A 27,228-nucleotide genomic window follows, 5' to 3' on the forward strand; every position below is an offset into this window, starting at 1 on the left:
ACCAAGAAGGACAAACCACATCCAACAGGATTAACTGTGGACGCAAGAGGAAGCTGTCTGAAAGGGATGTTCGGGTGCTAACCCGGATTGTATCCAAAAAACATAAAACCACGGCTGCCCAAATCACGGCAGAATTAAATGTGCACCTCAACTCTCCTGTTTCCACCAGAACTGTCCGTCGGGAGCTCCACAGGGTCTATATACACGGCCGGGCTGCTATAGCCAAACCTTTGGTCACTCGTGCCAATGCCAAACGTCGGTTTCAATGGTGCAAGGAGCGCAAATCTTGGGCTGTGGACAATGTGAAACATGTATTGTTCTCTGATGAGTCCACCTTTACTGTTTTCCCCACATCCGGGAGAGTTACGGTGTGGAGAAGCCCCAAAGAAGCGTACCACCCAGACTGTTGCATGTCCAGAGTGAAGCATGGGGGTGGATCAGTGATGGTTTGGGCTGCCATATCATGGCATTCCCTTGGCCCAATACTTGTGCTAGATGGGCGCGTCACTGCCAAGGACTACCGAACCATTCTGGAGGACCATGTGCATCCAATGGTTCAAACATTGTATCCTGAAGGCGGTGCCGTGTATCAGGATGACAATGCACCAATACACATAGCAAGACTGGTGAGAGATTGGTTTGATGAACATGAAAGTGAAGTTGAACATCTCCCATGGCCTGCACAGTCACCAGATCTAAATATTATTGAGCCACTTTGGGGTGTTTTGGAGAAGCGAGTCAGGAAACGTTTTCCTCCACCAGCATCACGTAGTGACCTGGCCACTATCCTGCAAGAAGAATGGCTTAAAATCCCTCTGACCACTGTGCAGGACTTGTATATGTCATTTCCAAGACGAATTGACGCTGTATTGGCCGCAAAAGGAGGCCCTACACCATACTAATAAATTATTGTGGTCTAAAACCAGGTGTTTCAGTTTCATTGTCCAACCCCTGTATATGTAAATATGACAAATAAAGGCGTTCTTCTTCTAGATCAACACAAATTTGCAAATAACACAAAATAGTGGTTGTAACATTTTTGTGACCACATAATGGTGTTGGTTGGGCACTTAATACAGACACATTTAGATGCTAAACTGTTGTTGTAACACAGTCCACCACTGCATCAAGAAATGCAACCTGAAACTGTATTATTTATTTATTTATTAGGATTTTGACATCATGTTTTACACACTTTGGTTACATTCATGACAGGACAGGTATTTACTGGTTACACAAGATTAATTAGTTCAAGACTTTTAATGTCAAACAGTCGTGGACAATTTTGTATCTCCAATTCACCTCACCTGCATGTCTTTCAACTGTGGGAGGAAACCGGAGCTCCAGGGGGAAACCCAAGTAGATATGGAGAGAACATGAAAACTGTATTACATATATTGGAAATATATGGTGCTTCATGATGAAGATATTTATTTAGACAGTTAAACAGTTGAAATTTTGTATCAAGCAAAAATGGGGAAAATTTTCATTTGCAAAACTGTAACAATTAATATCCTCAGTTCCCCAACCCTCAAAAAGTCTTATTATTTTGGAAAGATAATAAAACATAACACTAAACATGCCTCTGGTCTAACTTTTTAAAATGTGTTGCAGGCATCGAATTCAAAATGTATATCTGTGTATGTATAATGAAGTTAATTAGTGAAAACACCAGAAATCCTTTATTTCTACTTTGTCAGTTAAATAAAGGGTTAGGAAAATGAACAAATCACATTCTTCTTTTTTATCGCAAATGTCCCAAGTTTTTTTTTAAACTGTATTTCTAATAAATTAAAGTTTTTAATGAATAATGAAAAAGATAAGCAATGAAGAATGTTTATAAAGGCCTTCTTTGAACAGGGGTACTGATGTATCATAATAATAATAATATGCTGGCCATTTAGCATTTGAGTCTGCCATGTTTTTGTTTGCGAAGTAAAGATAGTCTTTTTTCATGACTATCACAAAGGATGTAAACAGTCCAAAGTGGTTCTTGTGTTTTAGATGTTTTCTCAGTCTTGCTTTAATGATATTTTCAGCATTTCTGTTTCATTGTTTTTTTTCCCCCAGAAAGTATCACCTTATTTAAAATAGATACCAGCCAGTGCAGTTATAAAAATATATATTATATTATTAATATGAATATACAGTATATTAATAAAAACTAGTTTGCGATGTCACGTGACGATGTAGTCTAGTTGTTGTGGAGTGACCACGTGATCACCCATATGCATGTTAGTGTTGCTTTTCCACCCATATTCAGACGAACTCCACCTCCTGCGCTATGAATGGTCGTTAATGCTTTCAGTCTGGTTCGCCGGAACAAATCAGCCGACCGGTCGAATTGGCAGAAGCTAATCTCCGCGCAGAAGGCGGCATTGTTTTGAAAACAGGTGGAAAACGAAATGACGCCCGGAGAAGGCCTGCTGCTGCTTTGAGTAGCTAAAACGAGGGGAAAAAATGGCGGCTGCGTGCAACCCGAAGGGGGACACCGGCCATTCTGCACAAGCTTTCTCCCTTTAATCGAGTCCGGTGCTTAGTGGAACTTTGGAACATTTTAGAAAAACGTTGGAAACAGAGTGGACCGGGGTTTATCCGCGTTTAGGTCTGCTTTTCTGATTCTGACGTGGACTCGTGGCGCGAAAAGGACTGTAAATACATAAAGAAAATATAACAACACATTAGCCTAACACTTTGTCATGATGAGAGCGAGAAGAAGCAGGTCGGCTAACAAGGGAGCTGTGTTGGAAGGGGAGGGTGCTACGCCGGTGGCGGCGCGAGGTTCTAGAGGCGGCCGAGGAAGAGGCAGGGGCAGCGGTAGGGGCAGGGGAATCGTACCGCCGGACCTCGATGTAGCTGATTCGAAGGATGAGGAGTACCAACCTGTAAAGAGGGGCAGCAGAGGGGGTAGAGGAAGCAGAAGCAGAGGGAATAGAGGCAGAGGAGGAACAGGTAGGGGAGGAAGAAGAAAGATAGTCAGTAAAATAGTGTACGACGACGATAGTGATGAGGAGGACCTCGAAGCCGCAAGTTTACAGTCCGACGACGATGAGGACGAGTTTCTCCGCCAGTCGGAGGATGATGCGGATTACGAAGAAGTAAAACCGGACCCGTTAGATGATTTGGACCCTTTAGACGATGGATCCGATTATAAACTCCCGGAGGAAGAGGGCAGCTCCGACAGCAGCGATACACCGGGTAAACTCTCGCTTCTGATTCTACTTCAGCTTTCACGCTAGCTTATAAGCTAATGATTTGGACGGTTAAATACCGTTAAGGTGGGCAGTGCGCGTGCGTGCATCTGAATGAATTTGAACGCCACTCGACGTTCCATCAAAACCGATGTTTTTACATCCGACCTTTATTTCTCTCTGCTCAGGAGAATATAAAGGGAAAAGTTGGCAGCTTGGTCCAACATGGAGGGAGGCCGCTTTTGTTTACCCGAGATGTATGGCATCAGAATGGGTCATTTACCGGAGATTTGTGACATATTATTGTAAACTTTTGTTGACAACTTGTTTTGGCACAAGTTTCAACTCGACGCAAGGTTCGTTTTAGCGCATGTTGTAGCATTCATTCAGCTATGCTAATTTTTAAGCTAACTATTATTTTGATAAACCAACTTCACATGAATTTAAGATATTGAGTGTCATGAGAAGTGTCATGTTATGCTCCACTAAACAGCAAACAAAACGTGTAACGTTTAATTTTTAGTTATTTATTTGCTAAATTAACTGCCATTTTTGAAATGTCAATTTGTATTATTTGGCTAATATTACCTCAACTTTAGGTAGAATATATCTACAAGAATTAATTACTGTAAATGTGGTCATTTAATTTTTCTTCAAAGTCATGTTGAACCCTATGGCAGTTTAATGCAGAATATTAGTTTTGATAGGTTTAAACAAATTCCTTGACATAAGTTACACTGACAGCTACACTGTCAAGTATCAAGTATAATTTATGCCACAATAGGAAGAACAGCAGTCCCAATGATCAGATAAAATCCACTACCAAAGAACTACTGAAATTGGTTGCCCATGAATTAGAAGCTCTTGGAATACAAATGCCATTATCCCTAGTCAAGCAAGTTTTATGCTACCGTGGTTTTAAAGACTGCCATGCTATATGGGAAAGCCCTGTGCCATACTTCTTCACCTACAATCCTGACTGAAGTTGGTTGTTAATCCCATGGATAAAGAAAATGACCTCTAAATAAAATAGTTATTTGGCAACTTTGTCTAGAAGTGTGTGAAGAAGGTGGAAAAATTAGCTATTTAAACCCAACAATCCTGTACCTACTGTTAACTTTAGTGTTGGTGGTATTATGGTCTAGGCCTGTGGACAAAGTATTAAAAAGAAGATTAGGCCGCTTAATAAATCCTGAATCTTGAATGCAATTGTTTGTTCCAGCAGAAAAATAATCACAAAGTCATTTTGGAATTACTAAATCAGGTTAAAATAAGAAGCTATGTATGAGCATATTTCAGAAACCCACTATAAATAAAATAAAATTCATTAATGTTTTTTTTCCCCAGATGAAGAACTGTGTTCACATAATACAGGTGCAGACTATGACACCTGAGACCAAAGTTGAACGTGTTTTCAAAATGCACAGTGGTTGAAGGACAGAGGGCAACACACTTCAAAACTAAAACATGATTTAAGACAATCAGCCTCTATTTAGCCTCTACAAAGGCAGTAAACATAAACAGCCATTGAATAAACACATTACATACCAAATGTTGCATACATGAAAACAATGTTATTGCTATTGATCCATGGTGGACAGAATTTATGTTTGAAGGGCTTTGAAATGTGCCAGTATTAAACATATGGGGGAAAAAACCCTCTATCTCCCTCTCATCTGGGTGTGTTTTGTGTACATCCTGCCTTAATAAATTATTGTGAACCTTTTTAGGTGAATATTCTATGCAAAGTGTGCTTGACTGCCATTTTATTCACATTCTTACTATTGTGGATCTGTGTGGTAACCCTCAGGCTTCATTTAGTAGGATGCTGGCTATGTGGGCAGAGTTTGAGATAAAGTCTGTCCTATGTTAAAGACAGTAAAATGAAACTGTCAGCCAAGTGTTTTTCAGTTGGACCTACCTAATAGTTCAAGGGTTGCACAGTGACCAAGCAAGAGGGGTAAATAACACACAGCACTAAGTTTTTGGAGACCTGGTTCAGAGCTCACAGTGTCAAAAACATCCGATTTTTTGTCCTGGGTACTCCTGACCCATCACCTCCCAAAATATTCAAAATATGAATTGGCTGCTTTGTGAGTGAGTAAATGAGTATGTCTGAACACCAGCACTATGATGAGAGTGCTCTGGATTAGGTTTTTTAAAGGATTTTTCTGTATTTAGCTGCATTCATCCATGCCTCTGTTGTAAACAATTTGACTGTCCCTTTTACTAAGAAGCCCCCTTTTCCACCATGATGCTGCCACCACTATGTTTCATTGTAGGAATGGTATTAGCCTGCTAATTCTGTGCCTGTTTTTCACCAGACATAGTGCTTGTTGTTGTGTCAAAAGAGTTAAATTTTTTGTCTAATTGCACCGGCGAGTCAATTACCTCATGTGTCTTTTACATCTTCAGAAAACGTCAAGCTGCCTGTCAAATGTCCTTTAACAGAACAGTGGCTTCCGTCCTGTCACTTTGCCATAAAGGCCTGATTTATAAAGTGCTGTAGAGATACTTGTCAAGCAGGTTTACCCATTTCTCCACAAGACTTCGGAGCTCATGTAGAGCAATCACTTGGTCACTGGGTTGTTTTTTTTTACCTCCCTGATAAATATCCTTCCTGCCAAAGGTTGTGCCAAGTAGAGCTAAAACTAACAATTGTTTTGATTTTAATAAAGCTTTTTTTTAATAAATTATTTTTTAAGCTTTTTTTTTAAAGCAAACACTATTTGTTTATTAAACAAATAGTGTTTGTTTAATAAACAAACACTATTTTAATAAACAAAAAAACATTTAAGAAACAAAACATTATTTCCACTATTTTAATGAAATGTAATGCACAATGTCTTCTTTTTATCTATAAAACTATTAACTGTTAAGCAACTAACTGTTACGTACTGTACCTTCTTATGCTCCTAAATGTTGTACAAATTCAACACAATTCATAATGAATAAAACATACAAAACTCAAATCAAATTAACACTGCAATCACGTTTGTGGGGAAGTTAAGTTAGTAAGAAATAAACAATAGACCAACCAATAAATAATGAACTTTAATAATGAAGTTTGTGTAAACACCAAGACATGCTTGGTAAAAGCACCCCTTTATCTGATAAAAAAATACTGTTTTTTAAATCAGAGAAGTTGGATATAGGTGTGCATGATTGATTTAAAAGTAATTTAAATCATGTGCTTACTACTTTTTAATTTTTCTGACACTAACACCAGTACCGAGAATTGTGGTGCAGTGCTGAGAATTGTTAATTACCCAAATAACATAATGTCGGTGGAATTCCTTAGAAGGACCCATTTTATTGGTGGATTAGGTATAGAGTGGAAAAAAATGTATCAAGCAACATATTATTAGTTAAGACCAACTAAATGTAAAAAAATTCGAACAATCCTTAAAGCTGCTCTTTGTTTTCTCCTCCTTCAGGACGCAGGAGGCCACGTGTGCATCGTCCACAAACCCCCATCTTTGAAGAGAAAGACATTCCCCTTCTGGAACTTCCTAAGTCGTCCGATGATGCTTTGGTCCCAGCGGTTCATGTCCTCACGGCAGCCTCCATCTATGAGGTGCTGCGCAATTTTAGCACAGTGCTACGTCTCTCTCCGTTCCGCTTTGAGGACTTTTGTGCAGCTCTGTCTGGAGAGGAGCAGTGTACACTGCTGGCTGAGACACACATCTCACTGCTTAAGGCCATCCTACGTGAGGAGGATTCATCCAACACGTGTTTTGGTCCTTCTGACTTGAAGGACAGCGTAAACTCAACGCTTTACTTCATGGATGGTATGACATGGCCTGCAGTGCTAAGGGCCTACTGCGAAAGCGACCCCGAGTACCACCATGTCCTGAGCGTCCAGGACCAAGAAGGTTTCCCCAATGAACCACTTGAGAGCAAGCTCAAAGGTCAGTGTAATGTGATACTATATTTATTTTTGATGAATTACTGACATACACAGTGGATCTATATCAGTATTTAGCAGATCTTCATCAGTGCTTTCCTGATCTCCCTGCAGTTCTACAGTTTCTAGTGGATCAGTTCTTGGCCACCAGCATGGCACGGGAGGAGCTGATGTCAGAGGGTGTGGTCACGTATGACGATCATTGTCGCGTGTGTCATCACCTTGGCGACCTGCTGTGCTGTGAGACCTGCTCAGCTGTCTATCACCTGGAGTGTGTGAAGCCACCGCTACTCGAGGTGCCCGAGGAGGAGTGGCAGTGTGAGGTGTGTGTGGCGCATCGGGTGCCAGGCGTTGGCGACAGTGTTACGGAGAGCCAGAAGACCCGGCCTTACATCAGACATGAGCCAATCGGATTTGACCGCCACAGAAGGAAGTACTGGTTCCTAAACCGAAGGATCATAGTGTAAGTTTATTGTTAACACATAATAAGTTTTAAAAAGACGTTTCATTTATTCATTTATTATTCATTGTCTGTTTTACCACCGCTTTATCATGGTCAGGTTCACGTTGTGTCTGATTTATTTGGCGAAAGGCAGGAAATGTTGCGTAGCACAAATATCAATACCATATTGGTTCAGGCACTGAAACAGGCATTCAAGTGCCATATCATTAGTGAGGAGAAAGAATACTGATAGCTTGACATTTTTTCTTCTGACGTGCTTGTTTTCTATTTTCCTGTTGTAAACTCTCCTATCATGTCACATTAGAGTAATGATGTTTTGTGCAAGTAGCTTAAGTGGTGCAGTGCTCCATCAGTTCACTAGCTCACCACACCTGGGACCAGGATGAAGTCGTTATTGAAAATGAAGTGTGAACACCTCTTTTGGGTTGCTAAACTAAACTATTCCTAATCTCCTGTATAGAGAGGAGGATGGAGACCATGAGAACAAGACTATCTGGTACTATAGTACCAAGGTACAGCTGGCTGAGCTCCTGAGCGTACTGGATGAGGCGTACTGGGAGAAACAGCTGTCTGCCACACTGGAGGAGCTACGGGACGAGGTCCACGCTCACATGGACATCACAGAGGAGCTCACCAACAAGGCACGTGGCAACAACAAGTGCTACCTTGCTGCTGCTAATGGTATGTAGCAACTGTGCCAAGCCTGGTTTATGCTTTGTCACTTCAGGGAGCCACCTGAAACTGACTTCTAAGAGATTGGACTTTGTTTTATCATAAATTACAGCACCATTTACTTGCATGTTTGTTTATTCTCAGAGGAGATTCTGGAGCATGAGAGGGCCAAGCGAGAAAAGGAAATGGAGGAGGTGAAGAAGAAAGCTGCAGAAGAGCTGGAGAGATCCAAAAAGGAGGGAGAGGAAGAGCAGCAGTCTATAGCTGAGCAGGAGTCAGAATCAACAACAGACAAATTTCTACTGGCCCAAACAGGCACAGAGGAACCCACCTGTCCAGGTAATGATGAATCCCACACAAGTATGTACATTTAATGGAACAGTAAATAGCCCTGAGACCCCTGCACATGTTTTCTTCATTCCTTTCTGCATGACTTGGATTATCTACTGTATGTATTTTGTGATGGTGACATTCTGGGGTCCTGCAGTTGCTATTTCAAGTTTGACATGTTTTGCCTGTAAAAGCAAAAGATAGTTCTAAAAACTTTGGTTTCCTCTTACATCCCAAACACATGCAAGTAGGTGAACTAGCTACTTTTAGCTCTGTAGGGGTTCTATGGTGGTCCCCCATAGTGCTTGATTATCAATCAAAAGGGACCCCCATAGGACCCCTACAGACTGGATAATGTTTGAGTGACCATTCTCATCACTGAATGAAACTGACATAGTACTGTGTTTTGTTCTGGTATGAGTGTATCAGGTGCAGTAGTGTTGGCATTTTTTAAAGTGTAATCTTTAGTTTAATAATACTGGCCTCTTTATTAGTAACACATACCCTGTTAGCACTTGTTTTAGGTGTACAGCTGGAGACTAGAGATGTTTAGTTTTTTCCCTTGCTCAGTGTGCTGTAATCTTCCTCTAGTCTTTTATCAGCTGCACCTAATACATTCATACCAGAGTTGATAATGGTCCACCACCCAAATAAAATATAGTCAGTGGGGGTCCTTTGTTGTTCTTAAATGATTGATAAATGTGATATGGAGTGTCAAAGTGTGCAGAGCATAAGATGACCTACAGTCACTAATCGTATACACACAAAATTAATCTGTATGGTAGATGTAGCTTATAAAATAGTCAATGAAAGTATTTAGCAGATGGGTCCACCTAAGAAGTGCTTGGTGAGTGAATGTTATATGCAGTATGTTATATTATGCATTAACAATACATATACATACATGAAAGAACAACTTTCTAAACTAATAATCCTGAGATTGACATTTTACAGCTAGGATACAAATCTTAAGTGTACATACAGCTGCATAATCCTCTTTAGGTATTTCATGAAAGAGGGCCTTGCTTACCACCAGTATCTGTTGTTCTATAGCTGAGGCACCATGTGATTCTGAGTGCCTGGGTTCAAAAACTTCTGGCTCCTCTGTGACCTCTGTCTTTCCACTGGAGACGCCTTCTGATGCATCATCTACACTCTCTGAGACCAGGGGAGGAAGTGGTCTGCAGGAGCTGCCCGAGACGGCAGGTACAATGCAGGAAAACATGTTTCTGAAGCTCATCTGTCTTCAGTGCATGAATGCTCTCATCCCTGCAGCTTTCATCAGATTCTTTGTCTTGCTGTGCGTTCATGTCATCTAAATGTGCTTGAGATTCACTGTTTTCATTTCAGTTCTATCCCTTAGTGTGTAATTCAGAAGCAGGATGGTTGTATTGCCATGCTTGATATTTATTCTGTTTTAAGGCAAACATTAATTCTGCCTGGGATGCTCTCTTCTTCTCTGTTTTTTTTTCTCTTGATCTTTATTCTTACCCCCACTGTGATATCCCCCACTCGTTCTCTTTACAGTGAGACAAATATTAGAAATGTAGTCAATGCTACAAAACTGCAGCTGACACAGAATACTGCATGCAATGTCTGAAAATGAGCAATATAATCATATTAAGATCCGAGCTGCAGCATTTTTTAAACTTTGTGTATGTATTTCCCCCAATTTTCTTCCAGTCTATTCGTTTCCCATTACCTAGTTCAGTATCTATTCTACTGCTGCAGACTCCTACCCTGACCGAGGAGGGCTGCATTTAATACATGCCCCCCTCTGACGTGTGTAGTAGTCAACCACTATTTTTTGCACAGGGATTAGTAACATTCGGAGAGTCACACACTGCACTCCATTATTCCATGTCTCTGTGCAGGTCCCACCAACCAGACGGCAAAGGCTGTAATTGCAGCAGTGGTGAGAATCCTTTCAGCCTGCCCTCCCTCAGACATAGCCAATCATGTCTGTGTGGGCAATTGCTTTGCCTCTGAGGACCCCTATTATGGTCTGATTCATTATCACATAGATACAGTTGCAAAGACAAAAGTCCTTATTTTAGGATCAACTGCTACAGTTCACACTTCAACTGTGACATGGGCTTTCTTACTGGCAATCAACTATTAATCTCCCAACATGAGTAGTAACACTACTGTTGCACCCAGATTTAGTTACCCCATTGTACCATTGCTTCTTTAACAGATAAGTCCTCAGATTTGGATGCTGACGTTGGGGGTGTATCCTCCTCTCCACCTACACCTCAGGCTGCTGATGAGAACAGTAGAAGCAGTCTAAAAGATGACTTTGATGCTTCTATCTCCAGCCAGGATGAGAAGGGTGAGCTATTTTCGAACCCTTATTTCTAACATGTAAGAATATGAAATATCTGTGAAATGGTAGCATGACAACACTGAACAATACAAGCTTTAATATAAACTGCTGTGAAACTAGCACAACTTTCAGGCTCTGAACAAACAGCCAGATGAATGTGGGTTTGTGGGTGTATACATACGATTTCGCTTTTTCATGGTTTCAGGTGAAGGAACAGAGAAAGGTGAGATGCTGACAGGAGTTCGTGGGCCACTGTCGGCTACACGCATGGTGACGCGCCTGCGCAATCCTGAGAGTAAACTCAGTTTGCAGAAGAGCCACCAGGTGGCATCAGCGATTCATGAGGCCAATAAGGAATACAAGGAGGGCAAAGAGGTGAGGGCGTATAATAGACAGCATTTATCTTGGTTTGAAGGTGGCAGAACCGTAATTATTCATTGTTTTAACTGCTCCCTGTGTTTGCCCCATATCATTTCCAGGTGGTACTTTATTCAGTAATCTTTTTTTCTTTTTATACCCCCATCTGTGCAGGTTATAGTGATAAACGCCCAGGGAGAAGTTGCCCGTCTAAACTCGCGCTGTGCCAAAGACCCTGTTATGAAGGGCTCTCTGGGTTCCCTCTTCCGGCTAGGTCAGGAGGGCAGGTACCGCGTCTACCAGAACCAATACAGCACCAACACCCTGGCCCTCAATAAGCACCAGCACCGCGAGGATCACGACAAGCGCAGGCACCTCTCGCACAAGTTTTGCTTTACTGCTGCTGGGGAATTCAAATGGAACGGGGCAATCTATGGCTCTAAAATGCTTATTGTCTCCACGCTAAGGCTTACCATCATCCAGCTGGAAAATAACATCCCTGCACCCTTCCTGCACCCTAACTGGGACTCCCATAGGTATAGTACTAGGGTCGGATCTAGGCATTTCTGTTTATAGCAAGGCTGCCAGTATCAGCATTTCAGTTTACATATCTGTACTGTGCTCTGAACATACATCAACATAACACTAAATACAATGCATCTTGTTGGTAAATTAGATGTATGGTAGAAAGCAAGTTATAAGTCCACAGAAATTTAAAAAAGATTCTGTTTTATTCTGGTGATCTTTAAGAGCTCAAGTGCTTTAAGTAGTTTAAACACAAATGTGTGAGCCATGTGGCGTGATTGTAAAAGCCACGGTGCTAGTTACGGCACTGCCCGAGTTCCAGGGGTTTAAATCTCGGGCTCGGCGCACGAACGTATTTATTTTTTTGTAAAGGAGGGGCCACATGAAAACACCATCAGACCGGATAAATAGCACGGTTGCGTCAGGATGGATATCCAACGTAAAAACTGCCAAATCAAATATACAGTTGAATGAAACACTGGGCTGACCTCTAAAGGAATCATTAATTCAGTTTAAACACAAATGTATCTCATTACACTGCAGAATTTCTTAGTAGTTTGTCATAATAATACAGCTTACAAGATACATATCCCACTGTTAAGTTTGCTCCTCACTATTGTGAAAATATAGATTTTTTTCTTCTGTGGTGGTAATTTTTCAAGAATAGACTCAGCATGAGAAGAATTCTATTGCACTGTAAAGCATTTCATTGTGCTACAATCTTGTGACGAAAAACAGTCATTATGTACCAGCGTATAGATAATGTTTCTGCAATGCATGTCTCATAATATTTTCTTAGCTAGCTGTCAATATTATATGTTTCTATGTACATGTGTATTGTTTCAGGTCGAACTGGAGCAGGGCCGTGCAGATGTGCAGCAAGGCGCGGGAGTTTGCCTTGGCCTTAGCAATCCTGGAGTGCTCCATCAAACCTGTGGCCATGTTGCCCATGTGGAAGGATTCGCTAGGACACACAAGGTAAAACACATCAGTATAGTTTTCGTAATCCTGTTTGAATGCAAGTATGACATGTGTACCTTATTATAGATGTCTAAATGTTAGCTTGTATGATTTAGCTTTGTATTTTTTTAAGTTTGTGTCTTTAACAATGATTAGTGTGCGTTGTTACTACCTTTACAAAAAGCACAAATCAGTAGCCCCATTAAACACTTAACCTACCTAAAGTTAGTTTGTCAACTGTCTTTTTTGAACAATAACAATGCACTACTAAAGTTTTTCATTGCTGATTCATTCACAAATAATGTAGCAATCATATTGTAATTTTTCCTGTTCAGGTTTAGTTAAATGGCAAATGTGATTAGATATGGTTATATTTACACTTCATAATAACTGTGATTTATGGTTTAATCAATATTGACAGGTAAGAAGAGTAACTGTGTATTCCCACTTGAAATGGCCCTAAGATATTTACTGCACAGTTCATTGCTTATTGTTGACAGTGTAACTGTTGTTTCAACATTTTTTCAAGTGGCTTCTCTCTAACCTTCCTTTTCATTTTCTTACATTATTTCCTATCAAAGAAATGGAGTAGTTGCAGTGTAACTCTTGTTATTAAACAGCAGACATTCTGAATCTACCACCAATTGTCATTTGTTGAAAATGTGTTTAGTATGTGGATAGGTTATTTATTAAGTATGTGAATAGTTAATGAGATAAAGTAATTTTATGATTAAAATATTTGGACAACTAATTTTTCACACGCTGCTAGCAGGTGTATGAAATCAACAATATATATTAAATTATATGGGAAGTAACTCCAGTGGCCTGGACAATGCCCAGACCTCAACCCCACTGAACACCTATGGGATGAATTGGAACACACATTGCAAGCCAGGCTTTCTTACACAAGGTTCCCAAAGACACAGGTCTTGTGGAAAGCCTTCTCAAAAAAAAGTAGAGGCCCCTAAAGTCGTAAATGCAAAAGGGCACAATCATGTCAGTGTCCATGACTTTGGAATGGGATTACAAAATTTTGGTTGGTTGTCCACAAACCTTTGGCCATAAAGTATATTTTGTAGCTTTTGAGTATATTCATTTTGTTAAGGTGAATTTACTTGCAGCATGAAAGGCATCAAATCCTAATGAGCTGGAAACTTCAGATGAAAGTATTTTAAATACTGGAACCAAAAGTAATGTCTGTTTCATTCTAATATATGTAAGGAAAACAAATGCCATCTTAAATGTAGACAACAAAGAATGAACTGTTCTGTCACTGTAGGTGCTCAGTGGGAACAAAGGTAAAGGCTCTGCTGGAATTTTGCAACGTTACAATTCTCTCTAAGCAGAGGTCTAATTACTGTTTTTGTTTGAGATTAAAGAAACCTCGCCATTCCACCAAACCTCGCCATATTTTATTAATATCTTAAATGCAAGTGTTTGTCCTGTCAAGACAAATCACAAATATATATATATTTGCTATTTTTTGTATTCCTCCGTCACGTGTGCGTCAAACAGACAGCTTTTAACACATTTGAAAAGCTCAAACATTTTGCAGTCCGTGCGGCTCCTTCAGTTTTGATTAGGTGTAAAAAATGTGGACTTTAGCTGAAAGAGCCTATAGACAGTCTGCAATAAATTCAAGATCAAGAGCAGAGTCAGTTTCCATGTCTGTCTGTTACGATTTCACTTTTGCTGCCAACGCTGTAGGACTTGTTTGCAGTGTCTGATGATTTTCTTCATTAAATCAAAAGCACTGTTTAATCACGTTGTGCTGGACCTTTTCCTCAAAGCCGGCCATGCTGCAAACTTTTCACGCAAGGATGTTTGCATAGCTTCAAAGCACCAGTTTGTGTTGTAAACTAATATTTGCGCAGTGTGCATGGTACCGGGTGCAGCCCACCCTAATTAGGGCTCACTGTGCAGGCACTTCCGGCCCCGAGCGTCCTGCTCTGAGGCGTTAGGGGCTACAGGAGCCCTTGTGTTTTCCTATACAGACCCACCATGAGCTATTTACACTAGTGTTGGGAATGGACCTGTTCCAGAGAAAACCCAGGAGTTACTGTAGTGGCTCTTTCATTCAACTGTGACTGAGTGTGTTTGTAAGAGAAAAAAGGAGCTTGGTTGGCTGAGGCAAAGGTCTGGTGTTATGTGTGGTATGTTGCTGGCTTGAGAGCCGTTTTTGATGATTTGTTTTTGCTGTGTGTGTGGCGTAGGCTGCACCGTATTACATCTCTTGAGCGGGAAGAAAAGGAGAAGGTGAGGAAAAGGGAGAAGAAGCTGGAGGAAGAAGAGACGATGCAGCAAGCCACCTGGGTCAAATACACATTTCGTGTTAAACACCAGGTGAGGTTATGTAGACGTGCACAGAAGCATAATATCTTGATTCTGATTTATGTCTGGACACCCAGGGGTTAAATATAGATGCACCCCTGACGAAGCCAGACGGCACCCCGGTTGAGAAAGGCTGACCTAAAATACTTGACCAGTAGGGACCAGTGAAGTTGCTAATGTTCACCATTGAGATGAGTGATTTACCCAAGTGTGGGTCAGGTGATTTAGTCCACCCTCAGTGCCTGACCATAAAAATAAGCACCAATTCCAATTAAGACAAATTTTGTGGAAAGACATCTCACAGAACAGTAATGACCGTCATAGCCGTTAGAAAGATTATTGGATGTCCAACATGCTAATAGTCAGTAATCTAGATGTTTTTGGCCATATAGTGTATATCATGTTTCATTAGTTTTTTATTTGTTTTTTTTATTATAGACTTGAGATGCTTTTATTAAGGCGTTGGTGCACAGATATTATCAGTTAGCCAAGTTCTGTAGTTTTTAGGTAAGCACATGGCCAAAACTGCTCCATGTCTGCCCCATGTTAGCTCTAATAAGATCGTTTGATTATGTCAAATGTGTTTTTATTTTCTACCTTTCTAAAGTATCGCTTTAGTCTTAAAGTCTGTTTACACACCTTTTTCACAAATCTCCTTTTCCTGGCATGACTACCAAACTCTCCTTCAGGTGTGTGTGTGTTCCAGTATGTGCTTCCTCAGGTTATGTGGTCCTAACACCGTTCAAAGACATTAAAAGTCTTTGAAGATTTTTAAAGCCAAGTACACTGTTTCCATAGAAACAAGCTATTTCAAACAACATTCGTCTGCTGTGCAAAACTCAGATATAGCTCATTTTGTTGTTTTGATACAGACTGGTAATAAATCAGATAATAAGACAAACCTTAATAAATGAGCGGCAGGACATAACTAATGTAGGATTAAGCTCTGAACACCAGACCATCCAGGGCATAGAACACTGCTAAGCAAATCCATCTCGATTTTATTTTGGATCAAGCTGGAAGAAGGGCCTTTTAAAGAAGTAACTTTAAAAGAGTGTTTGTTATTGAGTCATAATGGGTAGAATGTCTGTCACAAAGACTTGTTAGTGTTTTCTACATTTTAGACTTTGCCACTCACCTAAATGTCAAGATGAGCTGTATCATTCTGATGAGAGTGGTGTTCTTTAGGATGACAAAAATGTTTATTGACTATGAGAATTAGATAACTCACATGATTCGCTGCTGATATGCGTTGCGGTCACCAAAGCTTTACCACTGTGTTGTACAGCATCATCATTAAAACTCAACTTTTAAACACATTCACCTCAGTTACTCTAGTCCAGTTCCAGAGACTTTATGCCAAAGATTATTGAAACTGACTTCTAGTGGCCCAATACCTTACTAAGACCACATTTTAGTTTGTATGTGTATGTAACAGTGTCAAGTAGCAAGTAAGTCTAAAATGTTGTATATTGTATTTTAAGGTTTGGAAGCAGAAAGGAGAGGAGTACAGAGTAACAGGTTATGGTGGCTGGTGCTGGATCAGTAAGACCTACGTCCACCGCTTCAATCCCAAGTTACCTGGCAACACCAATGCTAATTATCGTCAGCACCTGGAAGGTAATTTTATTTTTGCCTCTATTTCATCCAGTTTTTACACATTAATTTTCATCGTCACGTTTGTCACGGTAAGGGTCACAGTGGGTTATCCTTCACAGTAGGTTCATCCTTGTGTGAAACTTATTTTAGTTTAAAACAAGAAATCTGGTAAGCATCGTCATTTAACGATGTGAGAAGATAAAAAAGGTAAGTTGATTCAGGAAACTTATTAAGGAGCTACAAAGCCACAACAAGCGATTTCTGGATTAGTAAACGTGGGGTTGCTGTCTAAAATACAAACCTGGTCTCACCCTTTTACAGCTCGCTAGTCACCATGCCATATTTTTCTTACTATACCAATGTTCTACTTTAAAGTGGAACACAGAAATTCAGTTTTATGAAACAGTGGGAATCAGTTTCTCTCCACCATGTCTGCGCTTTGCTTCTGACAACATCATATAAACAACACATCTCATTGGCAGCACTTTAAAAAAGGTTAGCACAGAGGCAAGAGAAAAAATAATTTGTGAAGTCAAATTCTATGTGAATTAGAACATTGTATTCTAAATATTTTTGCAATTTTGTCTTCACAGCTAGGAACAATATTGCCGATTCAAGCACAACAAAAAATTACAATGCAAGTCCTGAAGTCTCTGAGAGTGACAAATCAGAGAAGGATGAAAAAAAGTCAAATGAATTAAAACAAGAGGAAGAAGAGATGACGACTGAAGCAAGTGGAGTGGATATTCAGCAGAATGTGAAAGAAGGTAGCTGCTTTTTAAATCATTAGTCTTTAGTTTTTGTTGTTTCATTTTTTTAAATTTACAATTTAATTAACCTTTTGCTTTGCAACTCGATTTTTAACATTTTTTTTCTTTATGTATTTTTGTATTTTCCCCCTTTATTTCCGAATCGGTGCAGTGATGAATCTTGTGTAATGAGTACCTGTCCTGTCATGAATGTAACCAAAGTGTGTAAAACACGATGTTATAATCCTAATAAATAAATCTCCAAATCGCAGTCTGATCAAGCACAACCAGATCACCACAATCCCCCACCACCTACCCATGTCCAGTCTGTAGCCACTGCTTATCACCTGCCAGTACTGGGTTCCCACACAGAGCTGTATCGTGTACAGAAAGTCACACTAGGCTCCATGTAAGGCCCTATTCTCACAGGTACCCGAACCCGTCTCCGAGATCGCATATTGCAGCGGAAAGAGACCCTGTCTGACTTTCCCTCCCTCAAACATGGCCAACTGTTCCCAGCCAGGTCCATAACACTACTGAGATTCAAACATCAAACACTTCGCATTGATAAGCCAGAGTATTTGATAGCTTATGTGCTTCGCCACCCGAGTGCCCCGGCAAGAGAGATTTTAGAGAAAGTGTTGTCTTTATAAAAATACAGTATATGCCCATTGTGAACACATTCTTGGTCAGTGCATTCTTTATTTGTGGCACCTGAGTAGTTTCGGGTGCTTGATTAACCTGTTAGCACGGGTCTTCCTTACTTGTAAGTCTTTGGCAGATTTTTTTAATGGTTTACAGAATACTGTACAAAAAACATCTTGTTAAGGGCCGCAGCTTAAACCTCTTGAGCTTCTAATCAGTACTTTAATACTAACAAGCCACAGTTGTACCAGTTCTGCCTTTTTAATCTTCTCATTTGTTTAATAATGTCTGTGCAAAAAAGCCACTTTGCATCTCACTTAAAAAGTTTTAAATTGATTATAAATAAATGTACAGAAACTGTTGTTATTGGTGGTTGATCATTTTTTTCACACTCTTGCAGCAGTTGCTGAAAGTAAAGGTGATGCAAGTTCAGAAAATACACCTATTAAAAATGAAGACGGCACTCCCATGTCTGAACAAAGACCTTTTAACTATGATGTGGTGGACGTGAGTGAAGGTTTCCTGCTGCGGACAGCCTACAAACAGAAGGTCAAGGCTGCCAAGCTTGACGAGCTGCTTGAGCACCGGGTCAGGCAACAAGACACGGAGGCAAAACAGAAAAAAACTGCCAATTCTGCCAGTCCTAAGGTTGTGATCCAGAGACTTAAGTTTAAAATGGAACCACACGGAGTGGTAGCCACAATACGGCCTGAGGAAAAACCTGAGGTCAGAAACGGGATTGTGAGCCAGCAGGAGTCAGCCAAAGGGAACCAGCAAACAAGTACACAAGTGAACAATGTGTTATCTACTGAAGAGAATGGAGTTGGGTGTGGGGAACAGGATAGTGAAGGAAAGACTGCTGCAAGCAATACAATGACTGAAACCACCACACATCCTAATTCCCCACAATTGAATGGACAAGATGAAAGGAAATCTGTTTCAAATGAATTGCCAAGCAAGGATGCTTCTTTACATTTGATTAATGATAGAGGGATAGAGAATGATATAAAACCTTTATCACTCAAGGAAGCTCTGAAGCCTTTGCTTAATGGTAGTACTGTTTTGAATAGCGACACAAAGAGGACAAACAGCACAGAAGTCACAGAGAGAAACCCAGACTATCTGCCCCCACAGAAAGTTCCCCGTCTTGGAGACACAGTTGAGGATCTGGCCTTGTCCTCCCCAACCATTCCTAAAGCAGAATCGACACTTGATACTAAAGAGCATACCAGTCTGAAAAAAAGGCTGGATGAGGAGGACAAAGGCTCCCAGGCAACAATTGTTCCCTCACCAGTGCTCTCCACCGAGGAATCGAGCCTTAGTAATGACTTTGTAGAGAGTCACTGCAATAATGGATCTAACTTACCATCATCAATGGTTACTACACAAGTTACAACTACCACAGTGACAGCAACAAGCACTGAGTCTCAACCAGTTAGGAAGAATTCAGTGGGCTCCATCAATGAGAGTATCACTGTTACCAACAGCACGGTGACCTCCACGACCGCTCCTGTTCAAGGTGAGGAAACAAAACCTAATGTAACACATTTGTTAACGGAAAGCTCATCTCAGTCACCCGATCCAGTAGCACTGTTGCATTCCACACGAGACCGGGTACAGCTGGTTAGGTTTTCCAGCACTAAGAAGGTGCGGTCGGAATCAGCTCTGCCATCACATCGCAAGTTTGTCACCAAGAGCTGCAAGAAAAGCATCTTCGTACTGCCCAGCGAAGATCTCAAGAAGCTGGCTCTCAAGGGTGGCTTCAAGGAAGTACCACTGTTTAGCTACAATGCCAAGCCTGCTCCAGATGTCTGGCCCTACACTGCTCCCAGACCAACGTTTGGCATCACCTGGAGGTGAGTCCTAATGTTATGGAAATGTTTGTTGTTTTCTGCTATAGTAATTAAGTAAGTAGTAATTACTAACGTTTTATCTAAGATCATCAAACGGCACACCCAAAAAATTGTACACTATATCTGGCCAGGAGTACAAGACAGTATAATTGGACATGCCAGAAGTGATATCTTTCTCATTGGTCAAGGTAATAGAGCATGGAGACGGGCAGTCTGTGTCTACGTCTAAAACATTTTAATATCTTCCTGTACCCAGTGTAAAAGACACTCTTTGGCCAAAATTGTCTGGACACCTGACCATAAGCTTGTTGGACAATTCATTCCTTTTAAATAATACAACTACTAAGTGTTTGAAAATAAAATGAAGTAAAACTAATACTTGTTTTTGTACCATTTTAATTTGACATCAGTACTTAAAAGTAGCAGTACTTTTTATGGTCTGTGCTCTTTAAGTATGCTGGACGAAGTGTTTAGTGCAATTAGCTTGTGACATTGTACTTCTTGTAAAATAATCTAAGGAACTGTACCTAGATGGCGTCTAGGTACAGAGTATAAGACAAAGTATTTAACTATTTTAATTAAGGACCTGCTGACTCTATCCCAATAGAGTGTTTTTATAAGAATAGTTAATGTGTAATGTATTAAAATTGAGGCTTCAGTCCATGTTTGCACATTGACATCAGTATCCCTAAGAGGAGACATCTGTTTGTTTACACAGACTGTACAGTCAAGACATTAGTCAGTATTACTCAGTAGACACGCTGCATCAGTGGTACCATGACCACTGCAGTTTAGGAGAATTTTGAATTGTCCAAGCGAAGTAAATAGGCAATTAGTGTCTAGCTTCGAGCAAAGCCAAAAGTTCATGAGCTATTATATTACAGCAAATATTTTTTATTGTATTTGCTTTTCATCAACTGCTTTATCCTGGTCATGGTCACGGTGTCCTGTTCCAACTGGAATTATTGGGCACAAGGCATTAAAGCACCCTAAACAGGGCACCAAACCATAGCAGAGCTTCGGTCATCCCTCTCCTCAAACATAGGCAGTTATGTATGAGTAGATGCCAGCCGATAGCACTGCTGAGATTTGAACTTGGATCCCAGCGGTTGTAGGCTAGCATAATAGACTGCTGCACCACTCATGCTCTAAAAGCAAAAGTAACAACTGTAAGTAACAATATAAAAAAACACTACTACAATATAAAAAAACTGTAATGTGATCATATAGTATTTTTTTTATTAAACTCATCACGCTGAGATTTCTAAAACAATCTAAAACTGGTCTCCTTGGGTTTCAGGTATCGTCTTCAGACGGCAAATTCGTTAGCAGGGACAAGTCTGATGCTGCATCTGCTTTGGGCATGTCTTCGCTGGGACGACATGGCAGTGAAACCTTCTAATGCTGGGACCACACGTACAGGTAATGTGGAAGATACATACACATACTGCAGTATCTCTCCCATGACGTAGCATAACAAATGTTCAAAAAGCGGTTTATAGTACAAATAAAAATCACACCTGGAATGTTTGCTTTGCATGATGTAGAAACAACGGAGACAGAGATCACCACCACAGAGATCATCAAGCGCAGAGATGTTGGTCCTTACGGAATTCGATCAGAATACTGCATCCGGAAAATAATCTGTCCCATTGGGGTCCCAGAAACGCCCAAAGGTAAGAATAGTTTTTTGCTTGGCTGTATGTGATTCATCAGGATATCAAAATCAGGCTTTATTGGCCAAGTATGGTGGGGGCTAGTACGCTGAGTTCGGTCAGTTTGCTGTGTAGTTGTCCCAGAATAATAGTGTTGAAGGCTGAACAGAAAAACAGAATTCTTGCTTTGGTTCCTGGATGATCAAGGTGTTGGCGGATAAAGTGGAGACCCATGTTCACTGCATTGTCCACCACTGGAAAACTAATAAGGACCAGTTGCTTCTGTCAGCCTTCTGCATTTCCATTAATAAATCAAAACATTAGGACCTTTCTTTAAATATCATATTCCATAACATCTTGCTCTGTGGCCTTCAGGCTATAAAATCATAAGCCTACTTGCATTTAATTCGGCTGCTTGTTTCCTCTGTTTGTCTCTGTCAGAGACATGCACACCGCAAAGAAAAGGCCTGCGCTCCAGTGCTCTGCGGCCCAAACCCCCCGAGCCTAGCAAGCAAGAAGGGCCGATTATCATCGAGACCTGGGTGCCCGAGGAGGAGCTCTTACTGTGGGAGATCCGAGCATTTGCAGAGCGGTACATGACACATTATGAACAGTCACGACTTTCTCTATAAAGATTTTGTTTACCTTTCTGAACAGCTTATTTACATTATAAATGTATATGTTTTTTTCATTTTGTCTCGCTGCTGGATTAAGGGTGGAGAGGGAGAAAGCCCAGGTAGCAGAGCAGGCCAGGGTTAGTGCTCGGAGGAAAGCTATGGAGCTTCAGCAGCAGGTAGGAAGTCTGTAGAATGTTTAATACAGTAGTTTAAATACATTTTGCACTTTGTAACATAAAAATATTTGACTGCTCCTGTATTAGGGGTCATCAGAGTTGATGCCAATATTTAGTTTTTAGTTTGTCTTATAGGACATTGTTTATAATTCTTATAGAACATTGTTTATAATGTTGTTTTAAAAATTTGATCTACCTGCGTAATATATTTCCTTTGACTAAATGTTATGTAATGTTATATAAAGTCCATATTTATTTATAGAAACGTCTGGAACAAAAGCAATCTACTGCTTCCACTCCCTCATCCACCCCCGGCACCCCCAGCACTCCCAAAACAGCTGTGTCCATCACCAGCCAGGTCATCCCTGCAGGCAAAGTTGTACTGGCCACTAAACTGGGCACACCAATAACATTTCAACAAAACAAGAACTTTCAGCAAACTTTTGCAACCTGGGTCCAAGGTCAAGGTGAGGATAAGTCAAATTTTGTTTTATTGTATATACTAACATACTTCATGTACTTGAACTGATGAGCTTCACTCAGAGCTTTACTGCACGTTGTGGGTCACTAGTAAAGATGCACCACATCATCCACTATGGTGTGACTTTTCTGTGACATTTAAATGTCAGAATGTGGTCTTTTCACCATTTTCATTTTGGATTTTTGTTTATTTCCATAATCCCTTGATCTTGTGTTTAGATGGATTTGTTCCGAAACCACTGTGGCTAGCTAACCTAGAACACAGCCATGCCTGCTTAACCCTTCAATCATACATGGCGGTTTGCTGCTGTTAAACAACTGGAACGTTTTAAGTCATGACCTGCATGAGCTGAGGCATTGCATACTTTTGATGACTGACTGTTGATTTTCTTTGCCCTGCATTGTGATTTTGGAGCATGTGTGACGTTAGTGTCATCAGGCTTTAATGCCCATTAAATTTTAAGGCCTTATTCGATAAATCCTTCCTTGATAACTATGCAAATAAAAACAAAAATAGATCTTTATTTACTAAGATGATATGTATTCATTTGTACTCTACGAATAAGTTTTTATGGTTGATCGAATTTGAGCCTTTTCCTGTCATTCCATGTCAAACATAACATCCCCCCCCCCCCCCTTATTTATTCCCCCTCACTATTATGAATAAAATATGTTTTATATAATAGTGTCCAGCAGCACTGTCACCTCTGTCTCCACGACAACGGGGCAGACGTTCCAGATCTCGGGCAGTCCTGTTTCTGTAGCTGGGAAAGTCATCCCACTTCCTGCCAACAGCAAGATCGTCACACTCAGCGTGCCCACCACACAAGGAGGTATCACAGCTGGGCATTACTGATGATTACTGATGCCTTGCTGGCTGCTGTGCAAATTTAATTAATAAACTACCCCCACTGACAGTTACTCATGTTTAGGTACCATTACTCAAAACTACTGACTCTTACTAATAATTTCATCTAGGCAGCATTCCACAGTGACCTGTGGCTACTGACCATTACCTCTAGTGGTGGACAGTGAACAAAATAATGTATTACTCAAAGCCATTGGCTGGTACATTAATACATTGCTCCAGGTAGTCATCTAGGCACTAATACTCATGGTTACTGTATTTATCATGGATTATTAATCGCAGCTCGGGAGCAGTACTGATGGCTGATTGCTATTAATCAGTATCAGTGGCTTTTTCACAGCTAGGAAGTACTGTTCATGGATAATGCGAAATCCTTACACCTATGAGCTGGTAATTAAGGCTGCTGACTAATCCTAACCTCTAATTCTCCCTTGTTTACTTTTGTTGACTGCTACTCAAAGTTTATATTTAATACTAACAGCTAAATTGATACACTATTATAAGCTATTTTAATAGGTAATATGATCACAAGAAAAAGCCCTTACTTGGCAATGTGAATGCATCCAAAATGTATAATCAGTTTTACATTTGGACATGTTATAAGTGTATTTAGGCTGTTGTCTAGATTTACTGTCTAAACGCAGCCAATAAACATCAGTGTTATGTGTAAATGCCACCTGGCTACACTACTGTTTTTATGCCCATGACAATGGCTATCAGTCATCAAAGCATCTGATATCAAAGCAATGTGAGGCTTTGTTTCTGTTCCTGCAGTCTGCACCATACTTATTAAAATAATTGTTTTACCCAGCTGGGATTATAGAGGCATTTTGGACAGAATAATGTCATTGCTGAAAGGAAACAAAAGGCCTGGTAAATAGTAATAGGTGTTTGTGGTTGTTGTTTCTATGTTTGGGAATCTTCCTCGCCAGTGTAAGTCTGGTTATGTTCTCACTGTCACTTCACATGAATGACAAGGTGATGTTTTTATAAACTCTTTACAACTGCTGAGATCTACTTAAGCGTTAGGCCACAGCAGGGTAACACAGCATGTTTATGTACTCCAAACTTTTGATTTTTTAAAATTGAAATCCATAGAAGAAATAAAGACCATTATTGTGTTAAAGATGGCAGCAATTAAGTTTTTTTTCTCTTGTTCTACTTGCACTTTTGTTTCTAGAGCCAGAGCTATTAGGAAAGCAAGCTGACTCCCCAGAACAGATTTCTGGTCCACTTCAAGTGAACTTGGGTGTTCCATCTTGCCCATCTTGCTTTCCTTTCATTTATTTCATGAAGTTACACTGTTTTGTTTCAAGCTTCACATTAGTTGCCTTATAATGAAACTGATTGCTTGCTAAATGTGTATAATAGTGCTATTTATACTCAGCATCATGAAATCTTAGTTTTCTTTAGCAGTGGAATAAAGCTTCCAAACTGCTTGATGTACTCGGCTCCTACTTGGCAAGTTGTATGTTTTGTTAGAGAGCGGGGATTGAGGGGGTGGGGGCGGGCAAGTGGGTGTCGTAAAGAGAACACAACCTTGTAACACACGGACGTGTGTTTTTCCAGCCTGACCGTTTCAGGTGCTGATGTTTGTTCTGGAGAAACCAAAGAAAGTCACCATGAAAACGAGTTTCCCCTCAGGGAGGCGAGTCTGGTGCAGGTAGCCCTGACCGCATAGTTTCCTTCCGCTCTTTCCGTGTCGGTTTTACTTACCCTTCCCAACCCACCATCCATCCACAAAGCAGCTGTTTGATGTTGAGACGGAGGTGAACCCCACCCCACCACCTCCTTGAGGCCTGTGCGTCTGAAACAGAGCATGTTGAATACAGTAAATAGGTTGTGGCTGTACTTAAATTACTTTAATCATCATGTTGCCGTTCTTAAACTTTGTATATATTTTGGAGCTTGATTAACATATGTTTGTCTTTTAAATCAAGTCAACATTAGCCACGAGATTCAACTTTAATTTTGAATATTTGAGAATTGGACTGAGTAAATTAGACTGATCCATGAATTATTTGCTTTACACTTTTTCAGATCTCACTTGCTCTTTAAAAGCATTCTCATAGCTGTTCTGGTGTTTAACGTTGCAGCTATGAAAGGGAGTCACCATACAAATAATCCATTGAGGAGCGTGTTTAGAAATAAACTTTGAGAGCCGTGTTGATTTAATTACCTTGGGGAAGCTAGTGAATGGCGTCAGAGGTTCAGTCCAAAATGTCCTTACTGCTTTTATCATAGGAGTGCTGCTGCTGACTGCTTTTAAATGGTTTAATTCACTAAAACTGCTGAAGTGGTTAAGTCAACCAAGTCTTTGATCTTTAGCTCAAGGGTGTACTGGTTGATATTTACTTTTATTTTAATGATTGCAAATAAGGAAAAAATTATCTGCTGAACAGAGTGCAATAGAACTGTGGAAACAATGCCATCAAAGGAAGTCTATCATATACTGCTGACAACAAAGCATCTAAAACACGTCTGATTTAAGGTTTTGGTTCAACAGTGGTTAGTAAGGGGCTATTGACTGACAGGTTGAGGATTAAAGGACAGGTCCATTTATGCTCTTTTGGACTTTGAGCAGCAAATAGCTAAGGCATTGTTGATCTCACAATCTACAAAGAATTAGAATAAGCACAGTTACCCCAGAGCCTAGACATTAAACAATATATTTAAACAGTTGTACACTAGTAATACAAATTTTGATTGTGTACTACTGGACGAATGATACAAAGATGGCTAATTGTTTTAACCATTATCACCTTTCTATTGAGGTTTACCCAAGAACATGCAGTTTCCAAACAGCACAGTCAGACTTCACCAGGTTTTAATGAACTAAAGAGTGCTCTGTATATTCACACCTTAAATTATTTGCTGATTATACATTGTTGGGACCAATTGTTCCTAGCTGGTTTTACCTGAGGCTATAAATATATATTTTTCGTATATACTGTAGCTCTGTTGCTAACTTCAAGACCTCATGACAACACTGCTTAATTTCAAGTTAACCATTATGTGTTATGGAGCTTTGTCTGCAGTTAAGCAGTAGACTCGTGTAGCCTATCATTAACAAATGTCTCGATTTTTCATTACAGGTGTACAGCAGAAGGTCGTTGGCATCATTCCATCTGGTACCACCGGCAACAAGCAAATCACAATTCAGCCCAGCACTACCACTGTCAACATCACACCCAAGGTACAGGAGATGCAAAGACATCTTGTATGTGTACATGCAGTGACATGGCAATTAGCAATTCAATTAATCCCAAAGTTGTTTGGTGGGGTTGAGGTCAGAGCTCTGTTCAGGTGTTCCTTCACTTTATAGAAACCTTTTGTACACAGTTGCTGAAACAGGAAAGGGCATTACCTAAACTGTTGCCACAAAGTTGGAAGCATATATCTTATTTAATGGTGCCAAGTTTTCATGGATAAAATCTCCAAACCTCAGACAAACTATTGTGTGATTTCTAGGAATACTTGTTTTTGCTAATGTGTTCGATAAAACATTGTATTCTTCTTTGAAA

The 27,228-nt window shown here is 40.2% G+C and overlaps 1 protein-coding gene across 3 annotated transcripts in view; it reads left to right on the forward strand.

Moving 5' to 3' along the window:
- The first annotated feature begins 2,444 nt into the window (after positions 1–2,444).
- Positions 2,445–27,228, forward strand: part of LOC134317120 (nucleosome-remodeling factor subunit BPTF-like) — a 39,725-nt gene continuing 14,941 nt past the window's right edge. For 2 of the 3 annotated variants that reach the window (XM_062997824.1, XM_062997825.1), the window contains exons 1-21: positions 2,445–3,198; positions 6,629–7,102; positions 7,213–7,561; positions 8,022–8,242; positions 8,378–8,572; positions 9,617–9,769; positions 10,761–10,895; positions 11,095–11,264; positions 11,421–11,782; positions 12,618–12,749; positions 14,945–15,074; positions 16,547–16,682; positions 17,255–17,428; positions 18,456–19,911; positions 21,209–21,330; positions 21,456–21,584; positions 22,005–22,155; positions 22,278–22,356; positions 22,619–22,823; positions 23,523–23,669; positions 26,800–26,900. In XM_062997824.1, the coding sequence (XP_062853894.1) occupies positions 2,700–3,198; positions 6,629–7,102; positions 7,213–7,561; positions 8,022–8,242; positions 8,378–8,572; positions 9,617–9,769; positions 10,761–10,895; positions 11,095–11,264; positions 11,421–11,782; positions 12,618–12,749; positions 14,945–15,074; positions 16,547–16,682; positions 17,255–17,428; positions 18,456–19,911; positions 21,209–21,330; positions 21,456–21,584; positions 22,005–22,155; positions 22,278–22,356; positions 22,619–22,823; positions 23,523–23,669; positions 26,800–26,900 (5,520 nt within the window). In that variant the 5' untranslated portion in view covers positions 2,445–2,699. The remainder of the gene's footprint in view (positions 3,199–6,628; positions 7,103–7,212; positions 7,562–8,021; positions 8,243–8,377; positions 8,573–9,616; positions 9,770–10,760; positions 10,896–11,094; positions 11,265–11,420; positions 11,783–12,617; positions 12,750–14,944; positions 15,075–16,546; positions 16,683–17,254; positions 17,429–18,455; positions 19,912–21,208; positions 21,331–21,455; positions 21,585–22,004; positions 22,156–22,277; positions 22,357–22,618; positions 22,824–23,522; positions 23,670–26,799; positions 26,901–27,228) is intronic. The other variant, XM_062997826.1, reaches the window with a different exon arrangement.

The sequence above is a fragment of the Trichomycterus rosablanca genome, chromosome 6 (assembly GCF_030014385.1).
Source record: "Trichomycterus rosablanca isolate fTriRos1 chromosome 6, fTriRos1.hap1, whole genome shotgun sequence".
In the NCBI taxonomy this organism is placed as follows: Eukaryota; Metazoa; Chordata; class Actinopteri; order Siluriformes; family Trichomycteridae; genus Trichomycterus; species Trichomycterus rosablanca.